Source organism: Notothenia rossii (assembly GCF_949606895.1).
Source record: "Notothenia rossii genome assembly, chromosome: 7".
Taxonomy (NCBI): domain Eukaryota; kingdom Metazoa; phylum Chordata; class Actinopteri; order Perciformes; family Nototheniidae; genus Notothenia; species Notothenia rossii.
The window spans coordinates 20,668,814-20,691,510 of record NC_136905.1 but is presented as its reverse complement, the minus strand read 5'-3'; the positions used below and the strand labels follow the sequence as shown (position 1 = coordinate 20,691,510).

At 41.2% G+C, this 22,697-nt stretch overlaps 1 protein-coding gene across 6 annotated transcripts in view; it reads right to left on the bottom strand.

The window, feature by feature from the left end:
• The window catches only part of fhod3b (formin homology 2 domain containing 3b), a 91,313-nt gene that overhangs the window by 10,637 nt on the left and 57,979 nt on the right, over positions 1–22,697 (bottom strand). For 3 of the 6 annotated variants that reach the window (XM_079692372.1, XM_079692369.1, XM_079692370.1), the window contains exons 6-19: positions 13,220–13,314; positions 12,078–12,189; positions 11,063–11,157; positions 10,309–10,452; positions 9,225–9,472; positions 7,588–7,728; positions 7,138–7,488; positions 6,540–6,602; positions 5,597–5,707; positions 4,780–4,914; positions 4,453–4,503; positions 2,814–2,995; positions 1,547–2,071; positions 38–963 (exon numbers count right to left, since the gene is read on the bottom strand). In XM_079692372.1, the coding sequence (XP_079548498.1) occupies positions 38–963; positions 1,547–2,071; positions 2,814–2,995; positions 4,453–4,503; positions 4,780–4,914; positions 5,597–5,707; positions 6,540–6,602; positions 7,138–7,488; positions 7,588–7,728; positions 9,225–9,472; positions 10,309–10,452; positions 11,063–11,157; positions 12,078–12,189; positions 13,220–13,314 (3,179 nt within the window). The remainder of the gene's footprint in view (positions 1–37; positions 964–1,546; positions 2,072–2,813; positions 2,996–4,452; positions 4,504–4,779; positions 4,915–5,596; positions 5,708–6,539; positions 6,603–7,137; positions 7,489–7,587; positions 7,729–9,224; positions 9,473–10,308; positions 10,453–11,062; positions 11,158–12,077; positions 12,190–13,219; positions 13,315–22,697) is intronic. The other 3 variants (XM_079692371.1, XM_079692373.1, XM_079692374.1) reach the window with 3 other exon arrangements.

Here is a 22,697-nt window from a genome sequence, read left to right as displayed (position 1 = left end):
ATGGGTCTACTGTTACAACAGCACAGTGCTAATTTACCTTAGTGACAGGCAGCTCCTTGGACTTGGACTCAAACAGCTGCTCCAGTTTGGATGTGTCCACTTTGACTGGCTCCAGTTTGGACCAGAGGGACTCTTTACAGAATTTATGACTCTTACACTGCCAGTCCACGGGACGCACCTCGTTCCAGAAGAGACGGATGGTCTTCTTCTTCTTTTGGAAGAGAGGCATCTCCCCTCGATTCAGCTGGGGGGAGGGCGGGGGGAGAGGGGGCATGAATGGGGGGGGCGGGGGCATCATTTTGCCAAGGAGGGGAGGGGGAGGAGGAGGGGGGCATCCGAACAGGGGCGGGGGCGGCGGCAGGGCAGCATTGTATGGCGGAGGGGGGGGTGGGGGTATCAGGTCACTTGAGCCCATCAGACTGTCCATATCTAAAATGTCCATGTCGTCCTCGTCCCTCAGGTCCGTGAAGTCCATCTCTTTGATGCGCAGCTCCCGGGGTTCGGCCATCAGCTGATCCCAAATATAGTCCGACTCTTTCTTGGGGGGTGCGGTTGCCGTGGCAGCCGTTGATGATTTGTCTGTCTGCTGCTGCTCTTTAGAGGCCTCCACCTCCGGAGGACATGTCAGGCCTTTGACCAGATCGCCAAACTTCTCTGCCACTGCTCGCACATTGCCCTGGTTGTCCAGATGCCCCACCTCCATTTTCTTCACGTTTTCCTCCCTGGCCTGTCTGTGAGCCTCCAGTGTGGAGATCCTGCTGGCCAGGCTAGCCACAGAGGAGTCGCCCACCTCTGCCTCCTTCTCACATTTACAGTTCTCTTTCTCCGTTTCTGCTACATTCTCTTCATCCTTGCTGGTTGTGGCCTGAGCGTAGAGCATGTCCAGCATGAAGCGCTTGCTGTTGAGTATTTTGTTGCACTGGTCGTTCACATCTGCGTCTTTAATGCACTGGGTCCACTGGCCTGTTGATACAGACACAAATTTAAGAAAATGGGAGAAATATAGGTAGCCGATTATGATAGTAAGTGAATAAAATGTGACGTTAATAACTGTGCAATATATACCTGGCTGCTATATGCTGCTATGCATTACATTAATGCAAACAATGTACAACAATATCTGTTTTCGTTTTTTTTTTTATTACTGCCGATTTGTATTCCATATTTTATTCCATTCCAATGTAAATGTTGTTATATTTTACTATATTTTGTATTATTATAAATATTTTTCTAGTTCTCTACCTGTGTTTTGAATTCTTCCTTTACTTTTATGTATGCACCACGACACCAAGTCAAATTCCTCGTATGTGTAAACCTATCTGGTAATAAACCTGTTTCTGATTCTGATATCTTCAGGACTGTTACAGGATGTGTATTTTGTAAATTGTGTAATTATTTTTAATTTTGTTGTCTTTAATATTTTTTAAAGCATGCTTCTTGGTTAACATTAAGCTGTCTTTGGCTCTGTTCTGCAGTGACAAATGTAAATGTCCCCTCTGTGGGACGAATAAAGGTATTCTGATTCTGAAATCAGCATGGAACATACCTGCTTCGATGTCGTTGGTGAGTTTCTCCTCCCGCTCCTCCCTCTCCAGAGTGCTACTTGTGGAGGAGATGCTGGATGCGGAGCAGTTGTCCTTTTCGTTCACTTCCTCGTTCTGTCTCTCCTTCTCACTCAGCAGTACACTGTCTTCTACATCCCTCTCCGTCGGCTGCTCTTCCTCCACATTCACCTCCACCTCTGGTTGTCCCTCCTCTGCTACATCTACGACCTCCACTTCCTTCACTTCCTCTTCTGCTTCTACCTCATCCACACACTGCGTCTGCTCCTCAAGCTTCTCCTGCTCCGGCCTCTTTTCTGTCTCCATTCCTGACTGTTCATCTGACGCCGACTCTGGCTCTACATTCTGTTGGGACTCAGTCTCTTCAACATCCTCTGTCTCTGCAGGCGACTCTTTCTCAGTCTGCTGCGTGTCTGGCTCGGGGGGAGGTTCTGGTACTGTTAAGTCTGGCGCTAGACTTTCGGGTCTGGTTTGCGGGTCAAGGTTTGGCTCTGAGATACGTTCGGTTCCTGGAAGAGAAATCCAAACAATGTGGAAAACAATGTTACTCGAGGTACAGTTATGTGCCTTTATATTATCTGATCAGAACATGTTTTTGTTTATAATGAAACGGTTTTAAATTGCTTCCTGACATGTCCTTAATTGCACCGAGAGACTATGCATTTCCAGACTGTAGAAATAGTTCACAAAGCAATCATCAAATCCTGTTATCATGGCTAATGACCATAGAACGTACACACTCTGTAAAACACAAGCTGTGTAGCTGAGAACGAGAGAGGTTCAATTCAAGCTTGGTTTAAGTTGTTAACAAATAAATATGTTTTAGAAAAAACAAATTAATGTAATATTGAAAGATACAAGCACTTTAGATCCTACCATCAATGAGATTATCTCCATCAGCACACACATGCAAACAACATCAAAATACCTGTATCTACAGTACCTTCCTACTCTATCCCTGTTTAATGTGTTAATACATTTTGATTTGTATTTAAGATAAGATATACTTTATTGATTATTTTAAATGCAGCAGCATGTCAAGCAAATAATTACAAATACAAAAGCGTAGAAAAGAAATAACATAAATAACATTGAACACATGGTTCTAGAGTGTAATGCAGCTGAATCTAATTTCTTTATGAAAATCATCAAGTGTTGCCAAGCCCAGTGTGTGTGACAGGTGCACTGTGTCCGCCATGCTTGTATAACTCTGGTAATGATGATGAATAAACGGTACCAAACACCAGTTACCTGACGTTTGTTTTGCAGTGTCTTCCTGTGAGATGATAGACGAAGGGGTGGTACAGCGGGACACAGAGCGGCTCACAGGGTTGGGACTCAAACACAACGTGATCTCTGTTCGTCCTCTTGTTGGCACCCTGGGGCGCTCCCGCTCAAACTCCTCTGAGGCTAGCCTCTCCACGGCCTTGTACCTGCAATGATTAAATATAGCCTTCAGACGTCTTCGTTTAGATGCATGCTCTTTGGTTGTAAAAGCTTTCACCTCAGCCATTTAATAGTTTTGGTATAGTCTGATAGAAACATACATGCAAACGTACACATTTTTCGCTAATTGTAACAAATAACTTAAAGGTGGGGTAGGTAAGTTTGAGAAAACGGCTCGAGATACACTTTTTGTTACAGTATATTCCATGGAATGCTCTTAACATCCCGATAGCAATGAATATCTTAAGTGCTTTGACAAAAAATCCATTAAAAAATGTCATCTGTGGAAGCCGTGGCGCTGTAAAAAGCACGACCAATCATTTTAGCCGGCCCGGCTAAAATAACTGGATGGCCTACCTGCCTGTCAGCCTTCCATCTGTGCACAAACGTATCTATGCCCTCATTGGTCATGTGCGCGTTTGTGTGTGTTGGAGGAGGGGCTCTGTAAGGAAGTGGCAGATCTTTTCCGGATGTGTATTTTCAAATTCTAGCGCACTCGAGCTGGTTTCTCCAAAATGACCTACCCCACCTTTAAGTGGATGGTTATATTGTGTGTTGTATTGTACTTTTTATATTTGGGGTGTATTGTGGTTTTATGATACTGAAGGCTGTACAGTATATTTTAATAACCATGTATTATTAGTTGTAATGGACCAAATAGGGACAAAATTGAACTTTATTGAAACTATAGTAAATTGCATTGTACAAATACAAATATATAACATTTAGAGATTGAACTGCAATAAAGCTTTACTTTAAAAGTTAACATCTCTGAACATATCTTTTAGGGCTGGAACAAAAATGTATACCATGCCCATTCTGTAACAGGAATTGAAATACATTGATAAATTGCCCGGAAAAATCCTCTGTAAAGATAACACTTTAAAGATATGTGCATGTGTGACGAAAAATGAATTCAGGTTTCAAAGAGTTATAGCCTATATGTGTGCTTTTGACATATATTTGTCTTATTCCTCTCTTATTCACACACTCCAAAGATTATTATGAAGCATTTAATTGATGACTCAGGGAGTCAAATGATTAAAAAGGAGATCCTCCGTTGCCAAAGTGCTGTCCAACATTTTTGGCTGGTGTTAAATGATCTCACATTCTTTACAGGGTTGAAAAAGGTAAGGGCATAAGAATGATCTATAAATCATAGAGTGCTCACACTCACACTCAGACATGCTCAGAGGGAGATAACTGGAGCACATCCATGCCAAACCCCAATTACACACTTGTCCAGTTAACTTCGGGAAGTCTTAATAGTGAGCAGGCCTTAAGGGGCTCTGACACCTATAAATAAGACAGAAGCTTTCCATCTGCTGTCAATTTAAAAATAGGATCTCAAAGCATTTCCGGGCCTCTTGATCTGTTTGATCTACCTTCACAAGTGCAGCCTTACTATGTGATCCATGTGAACCCATGCACTCTAGAAACTCACCTCTCCTCTCTGGCGTGTCTTGCTTCTTCCCTCTTCTCTACATAATCTTTACTGAGAAAGAAACACAGACACGGGGCAAGGATTTAGGATATTCACTGTGTGCATGAATACATTATTTAAATTGCTCTAGTAAAAATGATGGAAATTAAATCATAAAAAGGTAGGACAAAACAACAAATGCCTGTGCCTTGATTTAGTATTTCCAATGATCCTCACAAAAAATGGCAGCCAAGCATTTAAAAGACTTGAGATTTGTGCATTTTTCATGATGATTTGTTCCAACATTTATTGGCTGTAGAGCTGCATATGGTAACTATGGAGACTAACTTGAAGCGGTTCCTCTCTTCTCTTTCGATTCTCTGCAGTCGCTCTTCTCTTTCCAAACGTCTTCGCTCTCTTTCCGCAGACAGAGACTCCTGATGCTGTCTATGTGAAGACGTTAGCAAGCCCCCTAAAGCAGGTCTAAAGGAAAAAGGATATATGTGATAACATCAGCAAACAATAAGTGATTGGTTTGAGTTTTGATTTAGGTCAGGGATGTCCAAACTCTTTTCACCGAGGGCCACATACATACAAATATACGGAGGGCTGGGCCGCTCACTAGAGGTATATTTAAGAAATAGCTCACGACAGGCCGTGGTATATGCTCATTATATCACAGCTAAGGGGCGTGGTTCGGCCTCATAAGTTCAGTTGTAAGTTGGCAAAATCAATCAAATGTAGGTCAATGATGCTTGTGATTGTTGGCCTCAGATTGATTATAATAAGGAGAAATAAGAAGGGTGTATTTCAAGCTTGATATAAGTCATTGGGCTTTTTTCTCATCAACTAAGATATGTTAGAAAATATTTCCAACTTGAATTGACTGAATGTATTTGAAAAGTGGTCTTATGAACACACGAATACTACTGTGTAATATATTTAACATTTATATTTAAGAAGTACACTATTAGACAAGTACAAGTTTCATTTTGAATTTGATGAGGGCCGATTCAAAATGGTCCGCCGGCCGCAATTTGGACACCCCTGATTTAGGTATTTTCAAATGAGTTCAAATGAGAGCTTTACAGATTGGGTGAGCTACAATAATCAGCCATAAAGACTTAGTATTCTGCGTTGGCTGTGGAAAAGTTCAGATGCCAACCTGTCAACTGATTTGGAGTCTGGTATGGAGGCAGCTGAACTGGTGAGGCGCTGGCTGGGTGACGTGGGAGGGGGGTGCCTGCCAGGGTATGGACTGCCATTGGCACTGATCCTGTGAAAGGGAGGTTGAAATAAATGCCTTGTTCTCTCATAAGACATTTTTGACTGAAAGACAGAGAAGGATAGACAACATTTGAGGAACCTGTGATGTGATGTGAATTCCAATGTCATACTGCTGAATAGTTTACACTGAGATATGAGTGTGTTGAGAGCTCTTAAGCACCTCTCCCATGTGATCTGAATAGCTTTCCTGTGAGGAAAGCTGTGTCATCAAAGTCTGAATGGTATCTGCAGGTGTACTGCTCATCCATGTCTGTGTATGCAGACTATCTTTTATAAATGCATCTTTTCACTAAACCCACTCTTTTCTCCGAGGCCTTGTTCTTGTTGTGTTGAATGGGATCGGAGTGAACTGCACATTCAGTCCTAGAACAGTTTCACAACAAATAAAAATAGCTAACAAAGATGATATAATCAATAATTGAAAACACACTAGTGTTCAACTCGGCTTTCAGACAGACTGAAACGAATAAAGTGATTGTTAAGTTCATAATAGTGTTTTGAGTTTCTACTAGAACATGTTCGCATACTTTAATGTTTAAAAAACGGTTTCTGTCTCTAAAGGATGTTCTCAAGCCTTGGGGTGAAATCTGGATGGCTTGTTGTTTCCCATGTTGTCTTTCTTAGGCAGCCTAAACAACTGTCTGGGTTGACATATCTCACAGTTTGTGGGTTGGTAGGCACTGCAGATACCAACATGTACTGTATGTGCACAAGCACTGAAGATAATTATACTACTTCCCCTTTAATGTAAATCAACAAAAAAAACATTTTATATCTTGTCCCTGCTCTTTTAATCTTGACCTGTTTACACCTGGCCTTACCTTTCAGCCCAGGTAGGCTTTCTGGTTGTGTAAGATTTAGGAAAGGTGTTTGTATCTCTCAGGCTGGAGATGGAAGTGAGAAAAAGAGGAAAGTAGCAGTCAGGGGAGACACTCCAAGGATCAAACAGTTAAATGTTAGTCAGAAAAGCAACATAGTGAGACAGCAGGAGAAGGTAAGTGTGCTGGAAGACAACACAACAACAAACTTGACAGGGGCAAGAAGACAATATCTCTGTTAGTCTTACTGATTCATTGTGCCATTTAGAAGGCTAAACCAAAAGTGTTTATTAAAAATAAATCAATTATTTTTAACTGAATCACTTATTATTGTCCATTGCACTGAGAATAAAGAATCATTTGTGCTTGGATGCATCAGGGATACGCTCTGCTATGTCCAGACTATCACGTTTCTATTGCGCTCTGCAAAAACATGCATTACTAAGAGAAAGTGTCTGTGACTCATAATACTTTAAATTCCTTAAATGCTTTGATTTGATTGATACAGTGAGAGACACAGACACCGGTGATGGGAAGGACCACGTTTTAAAGGGGTAACGGTAAAAAACAAGCAGATGAACTGTGGCTCCTGCCCTCTAACCTGCAGCGCCTCTCTCTGTCCTGGCCCTTCTCACTCTCCTCGACCCCGACAGACACCTGGCTCTGGTTCAAGTCAGGGGACGGAGGGAGAGGTCGGGGGGGAGGGGGAGGAAAGGGGGCTGAGGCCAGGGCCGATTGACACCGAGGCTGCGCTGAGACTGGCACTCTACGGGAGACACAGTCAGGTGGCCGGGGACTAACGCTCCTCTTTTTAGGAGCGATGGACACGGGAGAGGACGTCCTGCTGAGACATTCTCTCTGTCCTGGTTGGTCACTGGCTTTAGGGAGGATGTTGGTCATACACTTTAAGTTCAAACACATGTAAGGAGTGTCCGCTACAGCCGGAGCCGCACTAGGATGACAAAATACAAGAGAGAGGGAGGACAATACTTACAAATGGCTGGGAGATAATATATGAGGGAAATGGGAAATCAAGCTTGACCTAAAATACCTGTGAGCGCCCTGTCTAGAGGACTCAGTGACTGGATGACTTTCATCATCTGCCTCTTCCTCTTCCTCATCCTCCTCCTCCTCCTCTCCTTCCTCCTCCTCCTCTGCTTCCTCCTCCTCCTCTTCTTCCTCATCCTCTTCTCTGTAGTGAGAGGAGGGGTCGAGGGTTGAAAGGAGGTAAGGCGAGAGGGGAGAGAATTTGGACAGAGACAATATGAAAACACAGAGTAGAGGAAAATCCCGGGCAAGACAACACACAGAAACGACAAACACTTAAAAACATGCTTGTCAAAAAGCATTAGAAGTAGAAGAAGAGAGACAAACATTGAACAATGTATGAGAAGGTTAGTGGATTTTGATAATAGTCAAAGACAACATCTCAAAAATGAATATTAGACATGCAAGGCCAACAGTTAAAACTACATTCAAGTGTATTTTATATGGCAGCATTAGTGCAACAAGTGTTAGATTTGAAAGGTCTCTCTGTGATTTTAATTGAGGAAAAAGTATTACATTCAATAACAAGTGTTGGAGATGTAGAAATATGTTGTGTGTTTGAGCTGATAGTCAGGGATACATCGTAAAACACGAGTCTGTGGCCACTTTGCTTTTTGGATCCCTCTTGGTTGTCTGGATTTCATTAACAATATGGACTCTGGTGATCTTCAAAGGCGGCTAGGATTTCCTGTGGTAGACTGGAAGAAGCTAGTCTGGTATCATATGACCTGCTAGACTGAATTTAAGTATACCTTAAGACCTGAGTGCTACCAGAAATATTAGTGCTACTTTAAAAACGCGTGATTAATGATAGGTGGTTTAATTATGTTGAACTAGGCCAGACATTAATCAGTCGGGGATTGAAACACAAAAAGAAAGGCTGCATATCATTCTTAGTTTAAAAATCACGCCATGTTTTTGTTTTCCGTCGTGTGACCTTTAATAAAAAGTGCAATGCATGGTTAACATGACTTCCATAAAGAAGGACTGTATGACTAACTTTTTCTGAAGCTTTTATAGGACATTAGTTGGAGCTACTGCACAATTAAATAAGATCGCAATTTGCCTGAATCACCAAATGTGGTTTTTCTGAGTTAGTGTAGTCACAAAGTTGTGTTGTATATAAAACAGATGGCATTGTGGAGTTTAATGAATTCCCACTGAAGGAAGCATGACTTGAGACTGAGAGCAGATAGCTCATATCGTGTGTTTACAGAAGCTTCCTATTTCCATCTGTGGCAGGAGAATGTCTTTGACAGTGGGGAAATTAATTCAAATGTCACTTTGCAGCAAGGATCTCGTCTTGGCTGTTCTTTAAAATTACTATATAATTAAATTATCTGCTTTGGCTCTAGAGAGAATAGACACATCTCTCCAAGGCTGAAATAGAATACAACACTTGCAGTCAAGCTGTTTCCTATGAAACAGAGTAATACTCCACGGAGCACGGAGAATTTGGGATTCCATTTTAGTTGCAGGTATCTCTAAATATAAAAAGATCAAAACAAACCCTCCTGGCTGAACCTTTTATAACCAGGATCAGACCTAGGTCAAGCTAAAATGGAAGCAAAGATAACATTTAATTTCTCTCTTGACAATGTTCCACTTTTCCATTTCTCTCTGTCCTCCCCCCCGCCTCACCTTTCACTGATGTCTTCAACACGTTGGCCACCGAAGGGCAGGAAGCGGCTTGCGGGAGTATGAGGGCTGCTGGGAGATGCTGGGGCGGAAGCGTGGCCTCTGCTGTTTTGGAGCGAATGTCTCCGGCTGCGTCTTCTCTCCAGGCCTCGCTTCTCATTGGTTCCCCCGACACTGGCCCGCCGGCGCTCCTTGCGGACGCTGGGAGGCAGTTGGGTTTCCTCGTCTCCGTCCTCGTGGCGGAGAGTGATCTGGATAGAAAGCATCACAAAAAAACTGAGCAAATAATAATAATAATAATAAGAGATGGCAAAAGTACACACGTCCTTTACTCAAGTAGAAGTACAGATACATCGTGTTTAAAAATACTCTGGTAAAGTAGAAGTACTGACTAAACTTCTTTACTCAAGTAAAAGTAAAGAAGTACGGGCTTTGAAATGTACTTAAGTAAAAAGTACCCATAACTACCAACTGTTTTAAAAAGTACCTGACCTCCCTTTGTATTAATAGAACAATAATGTCATTGTTAGCTAATGAATGTTTCGATGCTGAACGACGGCAACATGACAAAGTTCTCATTGGTCCCTCTTCTTTAGAGAAGACCAGGAAGTGATGGATACACGGATCATGTTCAAATCAATAGGCACGCAATGACTCTAAATAATAATGATCACGCCACCAAATGCAGGTTAAAGCTAAAGTAACAAACCTGTTTTGAAAATGTAAGAAGTAGAAAGTACAGGTGTTTGTGTTAGAAATGTAAGAAGTAAAAGTAAAAAGTCGTCAGAAAAATAAGTAGTGGAGTAAAGTATTGATAACAGAAAAATGTACTTAAGTACAGCGACAAATTATTTGTACTCTACTACTTCCCACCTCTGATAATAATAATAATAATACATGGGATTTTTACAGCGCTTTTCCTAATGCTCAAAGACGCTTTACATACAATCAGAACAGAAACAAAACAAAGAGATTAAATAAATTAAATAAATCAAACAGCAGCCCTGTGACCCAGGACACACATGATCTTTAATATTACATTAAGGCTAGTTGTTATGGAAACATTTGGCGGTTTAGGCTTCCTGACCTCGTAGATGTTGAACTGTTCTACGAGGTCGAGGTCCGTGCCCTTCCTGCTCAGGTGTCTCTGGGCCACCGCTTCGACACCCTGCTCCTCCAGACAGTCCACCATGTCGTAGTACGAGTCCTGATCTGGCAGGCCTGCCAGCGTCTGAAACACATTCAATAAAACATTTACAAGATATAACCTTGGCTCTGCAATATCTTGGGTTAACTGTGAAAGTGAATTGAAACAATAAAGAAGGATCGGCTGAGAGACAGAAAGGGAGTACAATTACTTTTGTTTTGTTCAAACCTTGAAAACATTTAAATGGAATCAGTAGCCAGATATGCTATCCAAATAAACTTCATTCATATTGGGTTGGTCTCCAGTGTAACTATATCTCTGTGCACTATACAACTGGGCAGGTTCATTATATTCATGATACTGCACAGTCCATAGTTCTTTTTAATCAAGGTTTAGTCTGCTGGGGCTGTAGCTGTTGATTGTACTTTGGTAAGTTTGACAGTCTTTGTGTTTTTATCTGGGTGGCACATTGTCACAAATGTAATCACAACATATAGATTGTATTGGATTTAATTGAGCTGACAGAATGGCCTAGCAGATCATTTCACATTTAGAAACCCAGATACAAGTTTTCCACAATTTGTAACAGGAATTAAAAGATAGAGACCATTAAGGAAGAAAATATGGAAACATTTTACTAGCAATTGGTATAGAGCTACTTGCCAAACCAAAGAACTGTAGGTAGTTTTCTTACCTTATTGATGAGTGTCATCGCATACACCAGCAGCTCTGTATCCACTCCATCCTTCTCCTCCAGGATTTCCATGATGTTTGACCACAGTTTTGTTCCTGCAGCAGAGAAAAGGCATGCAACACATTGTATATCACAAGACAAACTCAAGACGCACTTGATGACAAAGATACCTGTATTAATAATAAAGTCGTAACTAATCCATCGGGTAGTTTTAAGAAATAAAAAACATTGCAACCTTGAAGTTGCAACAGGGAGCCGGAATCCAAACAAAAACAATGCTGTCATCCCATGGTTCCAGAAAGAGAAACGCAGTCAAAATGGTCTACAATAGCCTCAATAAAAACGTTCTGAGGAAAAATAGAGCGGGGGCGATTCGATCTCCGGCTGTGAGTGTCAGACACAAGAGTCAAGTCCATCTTATCAGGAGACTGAGGATCAGGTTCAGTCTTCTTATGCAACAGCAGAAGTGACGGGATAAGAGCTGAGACAGAGGGATACCTGACTCCAGCACAGCCAATGATCAGCCTCCTCTCACAGTACAATGTGGAGCCTTCAGAGCGGCAGGTAACTGAACCCCGCTACAGACAGCAGTTACAGTCTTTCTCAATAAGCCTCGTTCCATGCATAGCTCTGGAGCTGTACAGGACAACTGATCTGAAAACGGTGTAACAGGAGACTGTGATCTGCAGTCAGCTGAACAGCAATACAGCCACCATGGATGACTTGATACGTGGAATTAATTTAAATATTAGCCCTTAATGTGAATTTTCTTTTTCACGTTTAGACTATTCACATAATAAATGAAATATCTCACTTCACTTGAGAATTTGAACAGCAGATAATAACAGCTTTCATAATGCAGATGTGATGTTCCAGTGATATGTAAACTATGTCCTCTTAGGTGGAAAAACCACATTCAAATAAAAATCTTTGGATCTAATATCCACAGAACATTTGACAGTTTCCCATGTCTGCTGATTTTGGCTTTAACATCCCAACATTTCTGTAAACGTACCTCTTTTGGCATCCACAGCATTAACAGCCTTTATGAGCAGGGCGGCGTTAGACTCGGTGTACTCCACAAACACCAGCAGCAGTTTTAGGGCTGTCTTCACCACCAGACGAAACTGCATAAAGAGAACAAATTAAGTTAACACAGATATCACAATGTGGCCCTAAAACCAATCATTAAACAAAGAATCCACTGAATTTCAATTGTAAACTTCATGCTTAAATAAATGGATCAACACAACACAAAGGCTGAGCCAGCCCTTGAACGAACAACTATCAAATGGTATCATATTTTCTAATAAAAGCTTTTCCTGTTTAAAATGTCTTGAGAGGTTTGATAAGAACCATGTGTGTCGCTGGGCGAATGAATAGACATTTAAAAGCTCATGGGGAGCATACTATTCTGCACTGAAATAATGAAGAATACCACGCACTTAAAAGTGACTACAATCAGAATCAGATAAAGACCGGGTTATAATAAACAAGAAGAGTGTACAATATTTCAGCAGCCAAATAAAATAATTATCGGACAAAAAAATTGAAGTAGAGAGAAAACTATCAGAGAGGGGAGTAGTGGGTCTGAAACACTATCAACATCATGTCAGTGGTGATAAAACCTTCAGAGATAATTTAATACGTCTGAACAGCTGCCACATCTGCACTACAACTGGTTGACTGTTGACAATGGAAATGTGGCATGTAAATTGATTGGGAAGACACGGTTTGATAAAAAAAAAAAATAAGCAGGGTGCCAAATAATATTCCAATATTTATGTGGGAATGGAAATTGGTAAAATGGTAAATGGTAAATGCTAATATAGCGCTTTATCCAGTCTTTACGACCCCTCAAAGCGCTTTACTACATGTCATTCACCCATATTCATACAGAGCAGTGTACCTTACTCTAGGAACTAACATGCATACACATTCACACACCGTTGGCCATGCCATCGGGAGCAACTCAAAAAAAGTAATTAGTATGAACAGAAAACAGTGAGGGAAAGAGAGAAGTTAATATCTTCATCTGCTGTGCATTACACAATCTGGCCACTAGAGGGCCGAGGGGACCACAATGACAGAGGAGTTTGTGACAGTCTCTATGTCATCATTGCACAGATGACTGTGTCTAATGTTAATATTCTTTACCTTGGATCCCACCAGGGTGTAAAGCCACTGCACCGTTTCATTGTGAGTAATGAGGCCGTTCATCCCGTCCACATACAGCATAATCTGACCGAGAGCTGGAGAGAAACAGAGAGAGAGATGGGCATTGGTTAATCATCTTCCATTTTTTTTTTTTTTTTTTCTTCTTTTTACTAAACGGACTACACTTGTTGTAGAAACCAAAAGAAAACACTGATAATTACTCTCAATGGAATAATTTCTCAAAAAGCATGTGAAACTTGAGTGATAGTCTTGTCTGGTTGTCTTTTCAATTTGTGGCAATATAAACAAAACATTGACATTATTGGGACAGAGAACTAAGGTAAAACTCCCTGTGTACTCTGACATAATGATTTCAGCCCATCCCTCATGTTTGAAAAGAGGACCTTGTCAAACAGGGTTAGGGTTAGGGTTAGGGTTACCGTGGATTCTTTAAAGAATTTGCTGTGGTTGTCACGTCATAATGTAAAAACGAGCACACAATAACATTAATATTCCTCTGCCCATCATGATTACATCCTAAACTATAGTTGCTGGATCAACCAAAAAATTGGGAAAAGACAAAAAAAAGAAAAAGGGTCCACTCAAGTCAGAAGACACAATTGTAGGAAAAATATTTGAGTTGAGTACCTCACTGTATGCTGACATGACTTCCATCTATAACAGGATACATAAATAAGAACATAATAAGAGCCAAGGGGTCCCTATTGGGGGCCATAACAGTGTAGGGCTTCTGTTAAAGTAGGAAATGGGGGAAGGGGGTCAACCACTGCTGGAAAGAAGTGAAACAGACAAAAGATGCCTTTAAATATGGACTCTTTTACTTTAACAGCATCGAAGTGGCCATCCTTAGAGAGTTAATGCATGCACACAAAAGACCACAGCAACAGGATGAGCTCAGCTTGAACTCACTGAAACTGTAGGTGATACATTGGCTGACATGGGGGGTGGAAGCATAGCAGTATAAACATGTGAACACATTGAAATGGAACATTTTTGGAAGGCCTGTTTGACTATTTCTTGGCAGAAGCTGTCTTGTATAGGGGGTAATACCTAAGAGAACGTTCTCTTTCAAAAGTGAGAAAAGGTGATGCTTGTGCTAATCAAGTTCCAAGACGTATGAGTAGCTGGGCTGCTACAGCTGACACACCGTGTGTTTTCAACTGTTGAAATCTTGGGAAAAAACTTCAAATGGACAGGCAGAGTTCAATCTTTGACCGAAAACTAGATACATGACTTAAAAAGGCTTATTGAGAGTAAGATCTAATCTCCTTTAGCCATGTTTCTTCAGACTGGTTATGATGAGAGCCTGCAGATTCTGTCATATATTTTCCCCCTCCTCTTCTCTAGAGGGGCATGAACATTGTGAATATGCGGTAGATAAGCCAAAATTCCCAGGTGCAGCTGATGTCTGTGCATGGTGCGTGAGAGTGTGTGAGTGGGTGGATGCATGAGTGCATGCCTGTGTGTGTGTGTGTGTGTGTGTGTGTGTGTGTGTGTGTGTGTGTGTGTGTGTGTGTGTGTGTGTGTGTGTGTGTGTGTGTGTGTGTGTGTGTGTGTGTGTGTGTGTGTGTGTGTGTGTGTGTGTGTGTGTGTGTGTGTGTGTGCTGCAGCAGCAGGGGCAGTTCATCTTTTATCAATCAGGGTTAATTACTCACAACATGTCAGGCCAGAGCATTCCTCACAGTCCTCTCCTGCTGTGAGCTCAGAGCCGGGCGTCACAGCAAGTCAGCGGCTTGGACAACATAGCGAATCAAAGCAGACCACATCAGAGTGTGTTTATGAAAACATGATTAACCTCCTCAGTCAGCGAGGGCCAGAGTGTCACCCTCTCCTGTGACTCCCCCCCCTCTTTGTAAGGGACTGCTGCTGACAGACGAGTGACAGCAGTAATGACATGACGTACAGCTGCTCCAATGATTCCTATGGTTTGTAGAAAAAATTATCTAACTTTGTGAAAAGTGATTAAAATAACTAGTCACGGTAATTCTTTAAACACAGACACACACAGCTGTGATTTTGCTGAATGAGTAATGCGAGACACGCTTCTTTTCAAACTGGAAGCCGATGGCTGACCTGCGGTATCATCACAACAATGACTTCTATCTCCTGTGTGCACCTGTGTACAGTATCTGGTGAGGGTTTGAGGAATGTCCAATTGAAAACAGGGGTGAGAAAAGATAGGCGGCTTCAATGAGGCTTTTTAAAGTGTCATTACACAACATGGATGTTCAGCTGCTGATAGATGAGACTTTGTTGATCGTTCCCTAAAGGCAACCACAAAATCAAATGACTCTTAGATTTTTCTCACATGTTATTAAAAGGTCCCATGTCATGGCCATTTCTACTGATCATATTTCCATTGTTGAGGTATACTAGAATTCCAAATCGCATTGGTTTCTCATACAGCATCTCTGTAAAGTATGTGTATTCACCAGGTATTCACTCTCTGTCCTAAACGGCTTGTTGGAGCTCCTGCCCCCCCCCTCCCTGTGAGCCCAGTGTGCTCTGATTGGTCTGGACGTTGCGAGGCTCGTTGCGAGGCTCGTTACTGCGAGGAGCGGACAGGTTTCCGGGTCGGCGATACAGCGAGAACAAGCGAAACTCATCCTGAGCACACACAAACACTCACAGCTGAAATAAAAACAATAAGTGTGGCTTGATATTGAGTAAGAAAAAGGTTTATAACGCTGTGAGAATGGGTCTGCGGAGAGCATTTCTCCGCGATCCCAACTCGTCTATTACCAGCGTTTATCAGCCAAGGGATCCTGGTGTGTGAGGAGCTCCGTGGATTGGTCCATTTGGTCCAATCCGGTCATTTGTTGTTGATTTGGGTGTTGACACGTCACAGAACCCAGGAAGCAAACAATGGAAAAAGGAAAATCTCCAACGAGGCGTTCTGGGGCAGCATAGGCAGGTCTTTTCTGTGTTAGAGTTTTACTCGCTACAGGGTGTACTTTGAGGGTTTTTGACTTTGCAGACCATTTAAATGCATAAAAACCTTCATAACACACAAGGGGACGGGTAATAACCGGAAACGCATGACACGGGCCCTTTAAGACATCATTCAAATATATTGTCGATAGAATCTGGGTTTTTTGTACTTAAGCTTGTGAAATATAAACAAATGTCTAAATAAAATGTTGATTTAATTCAATGAGCATTAGTTAAGCTAAAGAAACGATATGACTGACGAACCTCGCCAGGAACCACACAGTAACCTTTCTTTTAGAAATTATTCTTGCTGCCATTTATGTACAACTCAACTTTGAGCATGAGAAACCACATAAGCTGATGATACCCTGTGAACAGTTAAGTAAACTGATACTGCAACTGTTTGAAAGAAATACAATTACCTTTCATTATGAGAAACTGCAACCTTAAGAGTCTGGTCAGAAACCTTTCAAAGGAAACATCTAATAACTCTGAGAGTAATCGCCCTTTGTGAACTTCAAATAGAACTGATTTCCACACATTTCTGATTAAATTAGTCGTGAAACTGCTCCGGAAAATGGAAAGTTACCTGTGAGTTGCAGTCCAGGTATTTAAAGTTAGATTAAATCATTATACTAGGGCAAACTTTCCCAGCCTTTTTCCGAAAAAGCTGGGACCTTGTATCCAGAACATGGGAATTGTTTTTAAGGTTAACAACAGACAGTCATCAATAACTTCGGAAGAGGGTTAATAAGAAGAGCATGTGAGTGGTGAGTATGTACAGGACACCCCCTACTTCAAGCATTGATCTGAGGCCAAAAATGTGGGCCTCGATACAAGTAATCATGAGCAGCTCTATAATACCTCACACAAAGTTCAACAATAACATTGCTAAGTCTCTTTGCATGTATGTCACGTAATGAGATGTTGGCAGACAATGAGCTGCCTTCAAAGCACAGTGATTAGAATTTAAATGTAAGCCATTATGGGAAAAGAGAGCCAAGGAAGAAAGATTTAGCTAAAGAGAAACTTGGAAGTGTTCAATGAGACTGCTGGCGTCTGTACAGCACTCTCACAGTCTATTTCCTACGTACATATACGTTTGCCCTAAGAGAACAGTTGAATGGTATCGAGCTGCAGATAGGGAGCCACAGTGTGGAAGAAACGGACCCAGTTTCGAGAGAAGTAAAAACGAATGCGACCGAGGTCTGGTGGAAGTGTTTCTTCTGGGCCTCTCCCTCTCATAAACCACAGCAATTATCTTCCACAACCGCAGGAATGTGCAGGAAAGGCTGCTCCCTGACCACTGCCGAGGTGAGAAGCACTCTGAGGTCTGGGTGGCAGAACCAACACGAGCCGACCTACTAAAAAAAAAAGAGAGGAAACAACCGTATCTAAGAAGATGCAGGAAATAACTCACCATCGTCCACTCGACAAAACTGTTCACCCTCCTTCCACTCACAATTATGGCCCTATGGTTTAATTTACATTTGGGAATTTATCAAAACTGGGTCAGCCAAACTGTCTGTCAGCGGGCAACATTTATTTTATCAGGATGTTGGGATAGGGGCCAAATCTCCATCCCATACAGTGCAATTTAGGGCCTCTTATGTTATTATGCTCTGCTTTAGCAGGGAGCTGCACTCAGGTCTGAAGTGTGCCTCCCTGTACCCATGTAATGTGGACGTGGTTTACTGCAAAGTCTGGAAAATAATTTTTATGAAGATTCTTGTTCTATTGTGTCACCTTAATTATAGTGAATTATTTTAATTTCAAGATTAGTGTCAACACTGGATTCTGGGAACGCATAAGGAGACACAGACAGCACTGACGTATGAAATAACAATATATCATGACCCCTTTACTGTTAGTCAGTATTGGTGGAAACAACCACATTAGTGCTACACATAGTCAATGTTAATTAAAAAGTATAGATTAGTACAGATAACTGAAATCTATCCGAGCAGCTGAAAGATTTCCTTTGCCATTTATCATGACTGCATGACGGCTTCCAGCTAGCTTCTCATTTAGAGTCTACCATAAAAAGAGCTGTTTACAACTGTCAATTATGAGCTGAATAAGACATGTTCATGGGTTACAGTCCATTTGTTGTTCAGCTAATCACCCAGCCCATTAGAGCCAGACAAACTGCCTCTGCCAATCAAACTCCAGTCGCCCACTGCCAAACTTAAATCGAGCCCTTTACAGTAAAACAACGGGGGGTGCTTCCATTTTCACTCCGAATACATGTCTGCCAGTATTCAACACAATTTACGGTGGGTCTAAGCCCAAACTAATTCCCTAAAGACAAACAAACAAACCTCATGGAATAATAGCATTAAGTAAGGCAGGAGAGACTTTCCAGTGGCTTTGCAGACCTGATCAACTCCTGCATTGTTGAACTACAACCCTGTAAGGAAAATAAAAAAAGCTCAAACATATGACACGTCTCCATTTCTTCTCTATTTAAAATGGTATGGAGCTGATAGATTATAACTGCTGCTGTTCCGAATGTCAGTAAACTCATTTTAGGACAATTGGGGAAAGCCCAGTTTTTCCCATGCCATCCAAGTGGGGAAGACTTTGGAGGAAAGCTGCTGCTAGACATCCACCCACTCGTAGAGCGGGCTGAAAGATGAGCTGCGATAAATTCTTACTGCTCTTGAGAGAGTAGTGGTGTGATTGACTCTGGTTCTGGCCAGCCGTGTGCTGAATTCAGGCCCAAAAAACCGTCAGCTCACAGGAATCAGCTGTAAAACACACCCCAGTGCTGAGGATTTCACTGTATCTGCCTGCGTGCTACATTAAGGCAAACATATTTATTTCTGTTCAAATGATGGTTTATGTTTCTTAGACGGCAAGTTTAGAGATGATCAAATAAACTATGGAGAAATACACCAAATGAAACATTATTAGAATATAATTGGCTTGTATTCTAAATGCTGTTACAGTAAAACAATGAAGGGTTGCAATTCCAGTTCAAGTGAGGTTGCTCAGATGGAAAACTACAGAGAGATGGAAATCAAAAGAAGGGCAGATTGTAGGTCAGGCAGGTGGGGTTGAATAAGGTTCAGATGCAAGCTGTTTGAACAAGTGAGGAGGATCTGAAGGGGGCTGTAGGGGTCTGCAGGGTCTGACACAGGGGGAGGACAGGGTGGGACGGCACCAAGCCTAACCAAAAACCTCACAACAGCCTTTGTGTTTTCTGTATAGATACATATAAAACAGTCTTGTCATCATGAATATACTTTAAACTTGTGGTTACTAACCTGTAGGTAAAGGATGGTAAAATGACAGTTGATTTGTTTCAAGATAGTATAAACAGTGTATAGAGTAGTGTTTGTCAGTCAGTCAGTTAGAAAGTTTATTCTATTTAATACGGAGAGGCCAGGCTGGAGGCAAAGCCAAATGAAGTTGTATTTTTTTTGTCATACCAAAAGTGATGAGTCTTAAGGATACTTAATTAAAGGTGACCTATCATGCAAAATGCACTTTTGTACGTCTTTTATACATGAATATGTGTCCCCTGTGTTCCAGGGAACTCACCAAGTGTCAGAAAACACAACCCTCTCTATTTTCCTCCATACCCAAATCTCTTAAAAAGGGACTGCAACAGATCTGATACAGACTGATCCAGATTTGAACACTTCTCTGATGTCACAGAAGTGGCGCTACGGCTATTGGGCCAACTCCACCAATCAGGAGGAGACAGCCACGGACATTGCCGTTCGAAAGCGCTGGAGACGCTGTAGTACATATGCCAGGCCTGTAGATGGTGCTGTTCTCACAGAATCAGCCCATGCAAAGACAGTGTTAAATTGAGCGAAATGGAAAAGGACTTGGGGATACAGATAGATGAAGCTACATGGCTGAATATCTGTGAAAGAACACATTATCCATTCACAAGCAATAAAATCAAAGAAGCAAACTTTAAATTTCTCAACAAATGTTACCTCACACCCATAAAGATGCATAACATTTCCAAAGAAAACTCTCCAAAATGTCCGAGATGTAAAGTAAAAGAAGGAACATTTATGCATCTGTTTTGGGACTGTGATCTCTTGAAACATTTCCGGGATTCGATTCATGCACTCACAAAAGCCGTTTTAGGCATCGAAATGAGCCAAAATCCATGTTTTTTCCTGTTAAATGATATGCCAAACTTTAAACTGAACCCCAAACATTATAGAATACTAATCACAATAACATATTTTGCCAAGAAATGTATACTTTTACTCTGGAAGAATGAACGTCCTCCAACATTTAAACTTTTCATTGATCAGATAACACATTTTTTACCTCTGGAGAAAATGACTTTGGAAAAATATAATCATGGACATATCTTTCAAGCTCTGTGGTTGCCATTGTTTCCATATTTGGAAAATATATCTGAGATATGACCAGTGATGGAATGGTGCATTCTGTGGCTATTTTTCCTGACGGCCGGAAATACTAGTTGTGTTGTCATTGTCTATATTGTCGCTGTATTGCATAATTAATTGTATAATTATTTGTTTGTTTTACTTTGATGTGGGCTTATTATTATTTTTTTTTTCATTTTATGTTTATTTTCATTTTCATGGCTCTGTTGTTTAAGTTATATTGAGAAGCATTTTTTTTTTTTTTTATAAATGTTTTTGGTTTCGTTAGTGTGGGCATATGCGGGTGGAGGGAGGGAGGGGGTAGTGAGTGTACTGTGATATTACAATATATGAAATGGCATCGATTATTGTACACTATAATGAAATAAAAAGACTTGTAAAAAAATAAAATAAAGTGACAGACAAAAAAAAAAAAAAAAAAGAAATTGAGCGAAATGAGGAATGGTTAAAATGCATGATCTGTTTGGTATTTTGAAAAATAAAAAGTATAAATATGTCTTATATAGCTATGGTCCTACACTATATTATTCAAATATAGAATGATAGGTCCACTTTAAATATGAAATATATATAAAGCTTCCTCAACAGGACAAGAACTGGTAAGTATTGACATTTCTGCCGGGACAAACAAAAGCAAACTAACCACAAACTTCAGAGCATCAGAGTGGCATCATGGATACTGTACTGTGTGTGGGTTTGTGAAAATACAGTGTTTTCAGAAAGGCATTGCACAAAGCTGAAGCAGGAGCAGTGATTGGCTCTGAGAGTTGCAGGAGATCGGGTGAGATCGGGTGATGCACGTGATCTCATGTTCCCATGGGATCTCATTACAATCAAGGAGTTAAGGTTTCCATACGACAAAGCATTCGATCTCCTTCTTGCACCAAACACAGGGCTTGTCTGCGTGTGTGTCAGCAGTTCCTGTGTTTTCCATCTCAGATTTAGTTTTACCTAAGATCCCTCGAACAAGGAAATGATCACACCTACAATAACCAGCCTACACACATTGATGCCTTTGCACGAAGCATCTTAAACACAGCCCAGACAGAATGGAAATGTTTATCCAGACGATGGGCCCTAGTAAAGGTCTCCCCTTCTACAAAAAAAGACCTATAACACAGCCAGACAACACAATACACATTGTTTCCAACAAGAGCTTCCAAACGCTGTTAAGCCAACTGTGCCTGGGTTTTCACTTAATGCTCAGAGAAATGGTCAGAACAGCAAGGAGAGAATTCAGTTATGCTCTGTTCAATATGTTTATAACTTAGGTCAGAGTTGAACACAGAAAGATTGTGATTCCAAATTCAGATAAAAAAAATATTCCAGTATAAAATGATATTTTGGAAATTAGACATTATAATAGAGAAATCTAAGAAGTAGTGACATAGCTAAATGAAACCACTATCATGCAAACTTAACCCATCATACCATTTTAATTTATTTTATAAAGTATCTGTTCATTGATATCAAGCATTTCATAGTTTAAAGATGCCAAATCAACTATATAGAATATTTAAAGGTTAATTATCCATACAGGTTTTCCATCCAACCTAACACCAGATCACTGATTAAAATATTCATTTAACAAAGAGAATAAGAAGAATTAGCCGCTATTGTGTTTTTAGTGACACACGTTTGACCCGCACACTGCTGCATTGACGCATGGGTCAATGTTCTGCCTTGCTAATCCGCCACATATAAAATGTAATGCCACCATGCATGCACACACACACACACACACACACACACACACACACACACACACACACACACACACACACACACACACACACACACACACACACACACACACACACACACACACACACACACACACACACACACACACACACACACACACACACACACACACACACACACACACACACACACACACACACACACACACACACACACACACACACACACACACACACACACACACACACACACACACACACACACACACAGTAGAGACCAACAACACTTTAAACAAAAGGGGTCTTGTGTTTCAGGAGCTCTTGTGAAAAAGCCTGCTGCCCACTAAAGTTACCGTTGTGTGTGACACTAAAAGCTGTGCTGAGCGCTGTTTTGGGAGCAGTGTTCCAGGTCCCAGACAGTTTAAGAGGCAATGAAACACT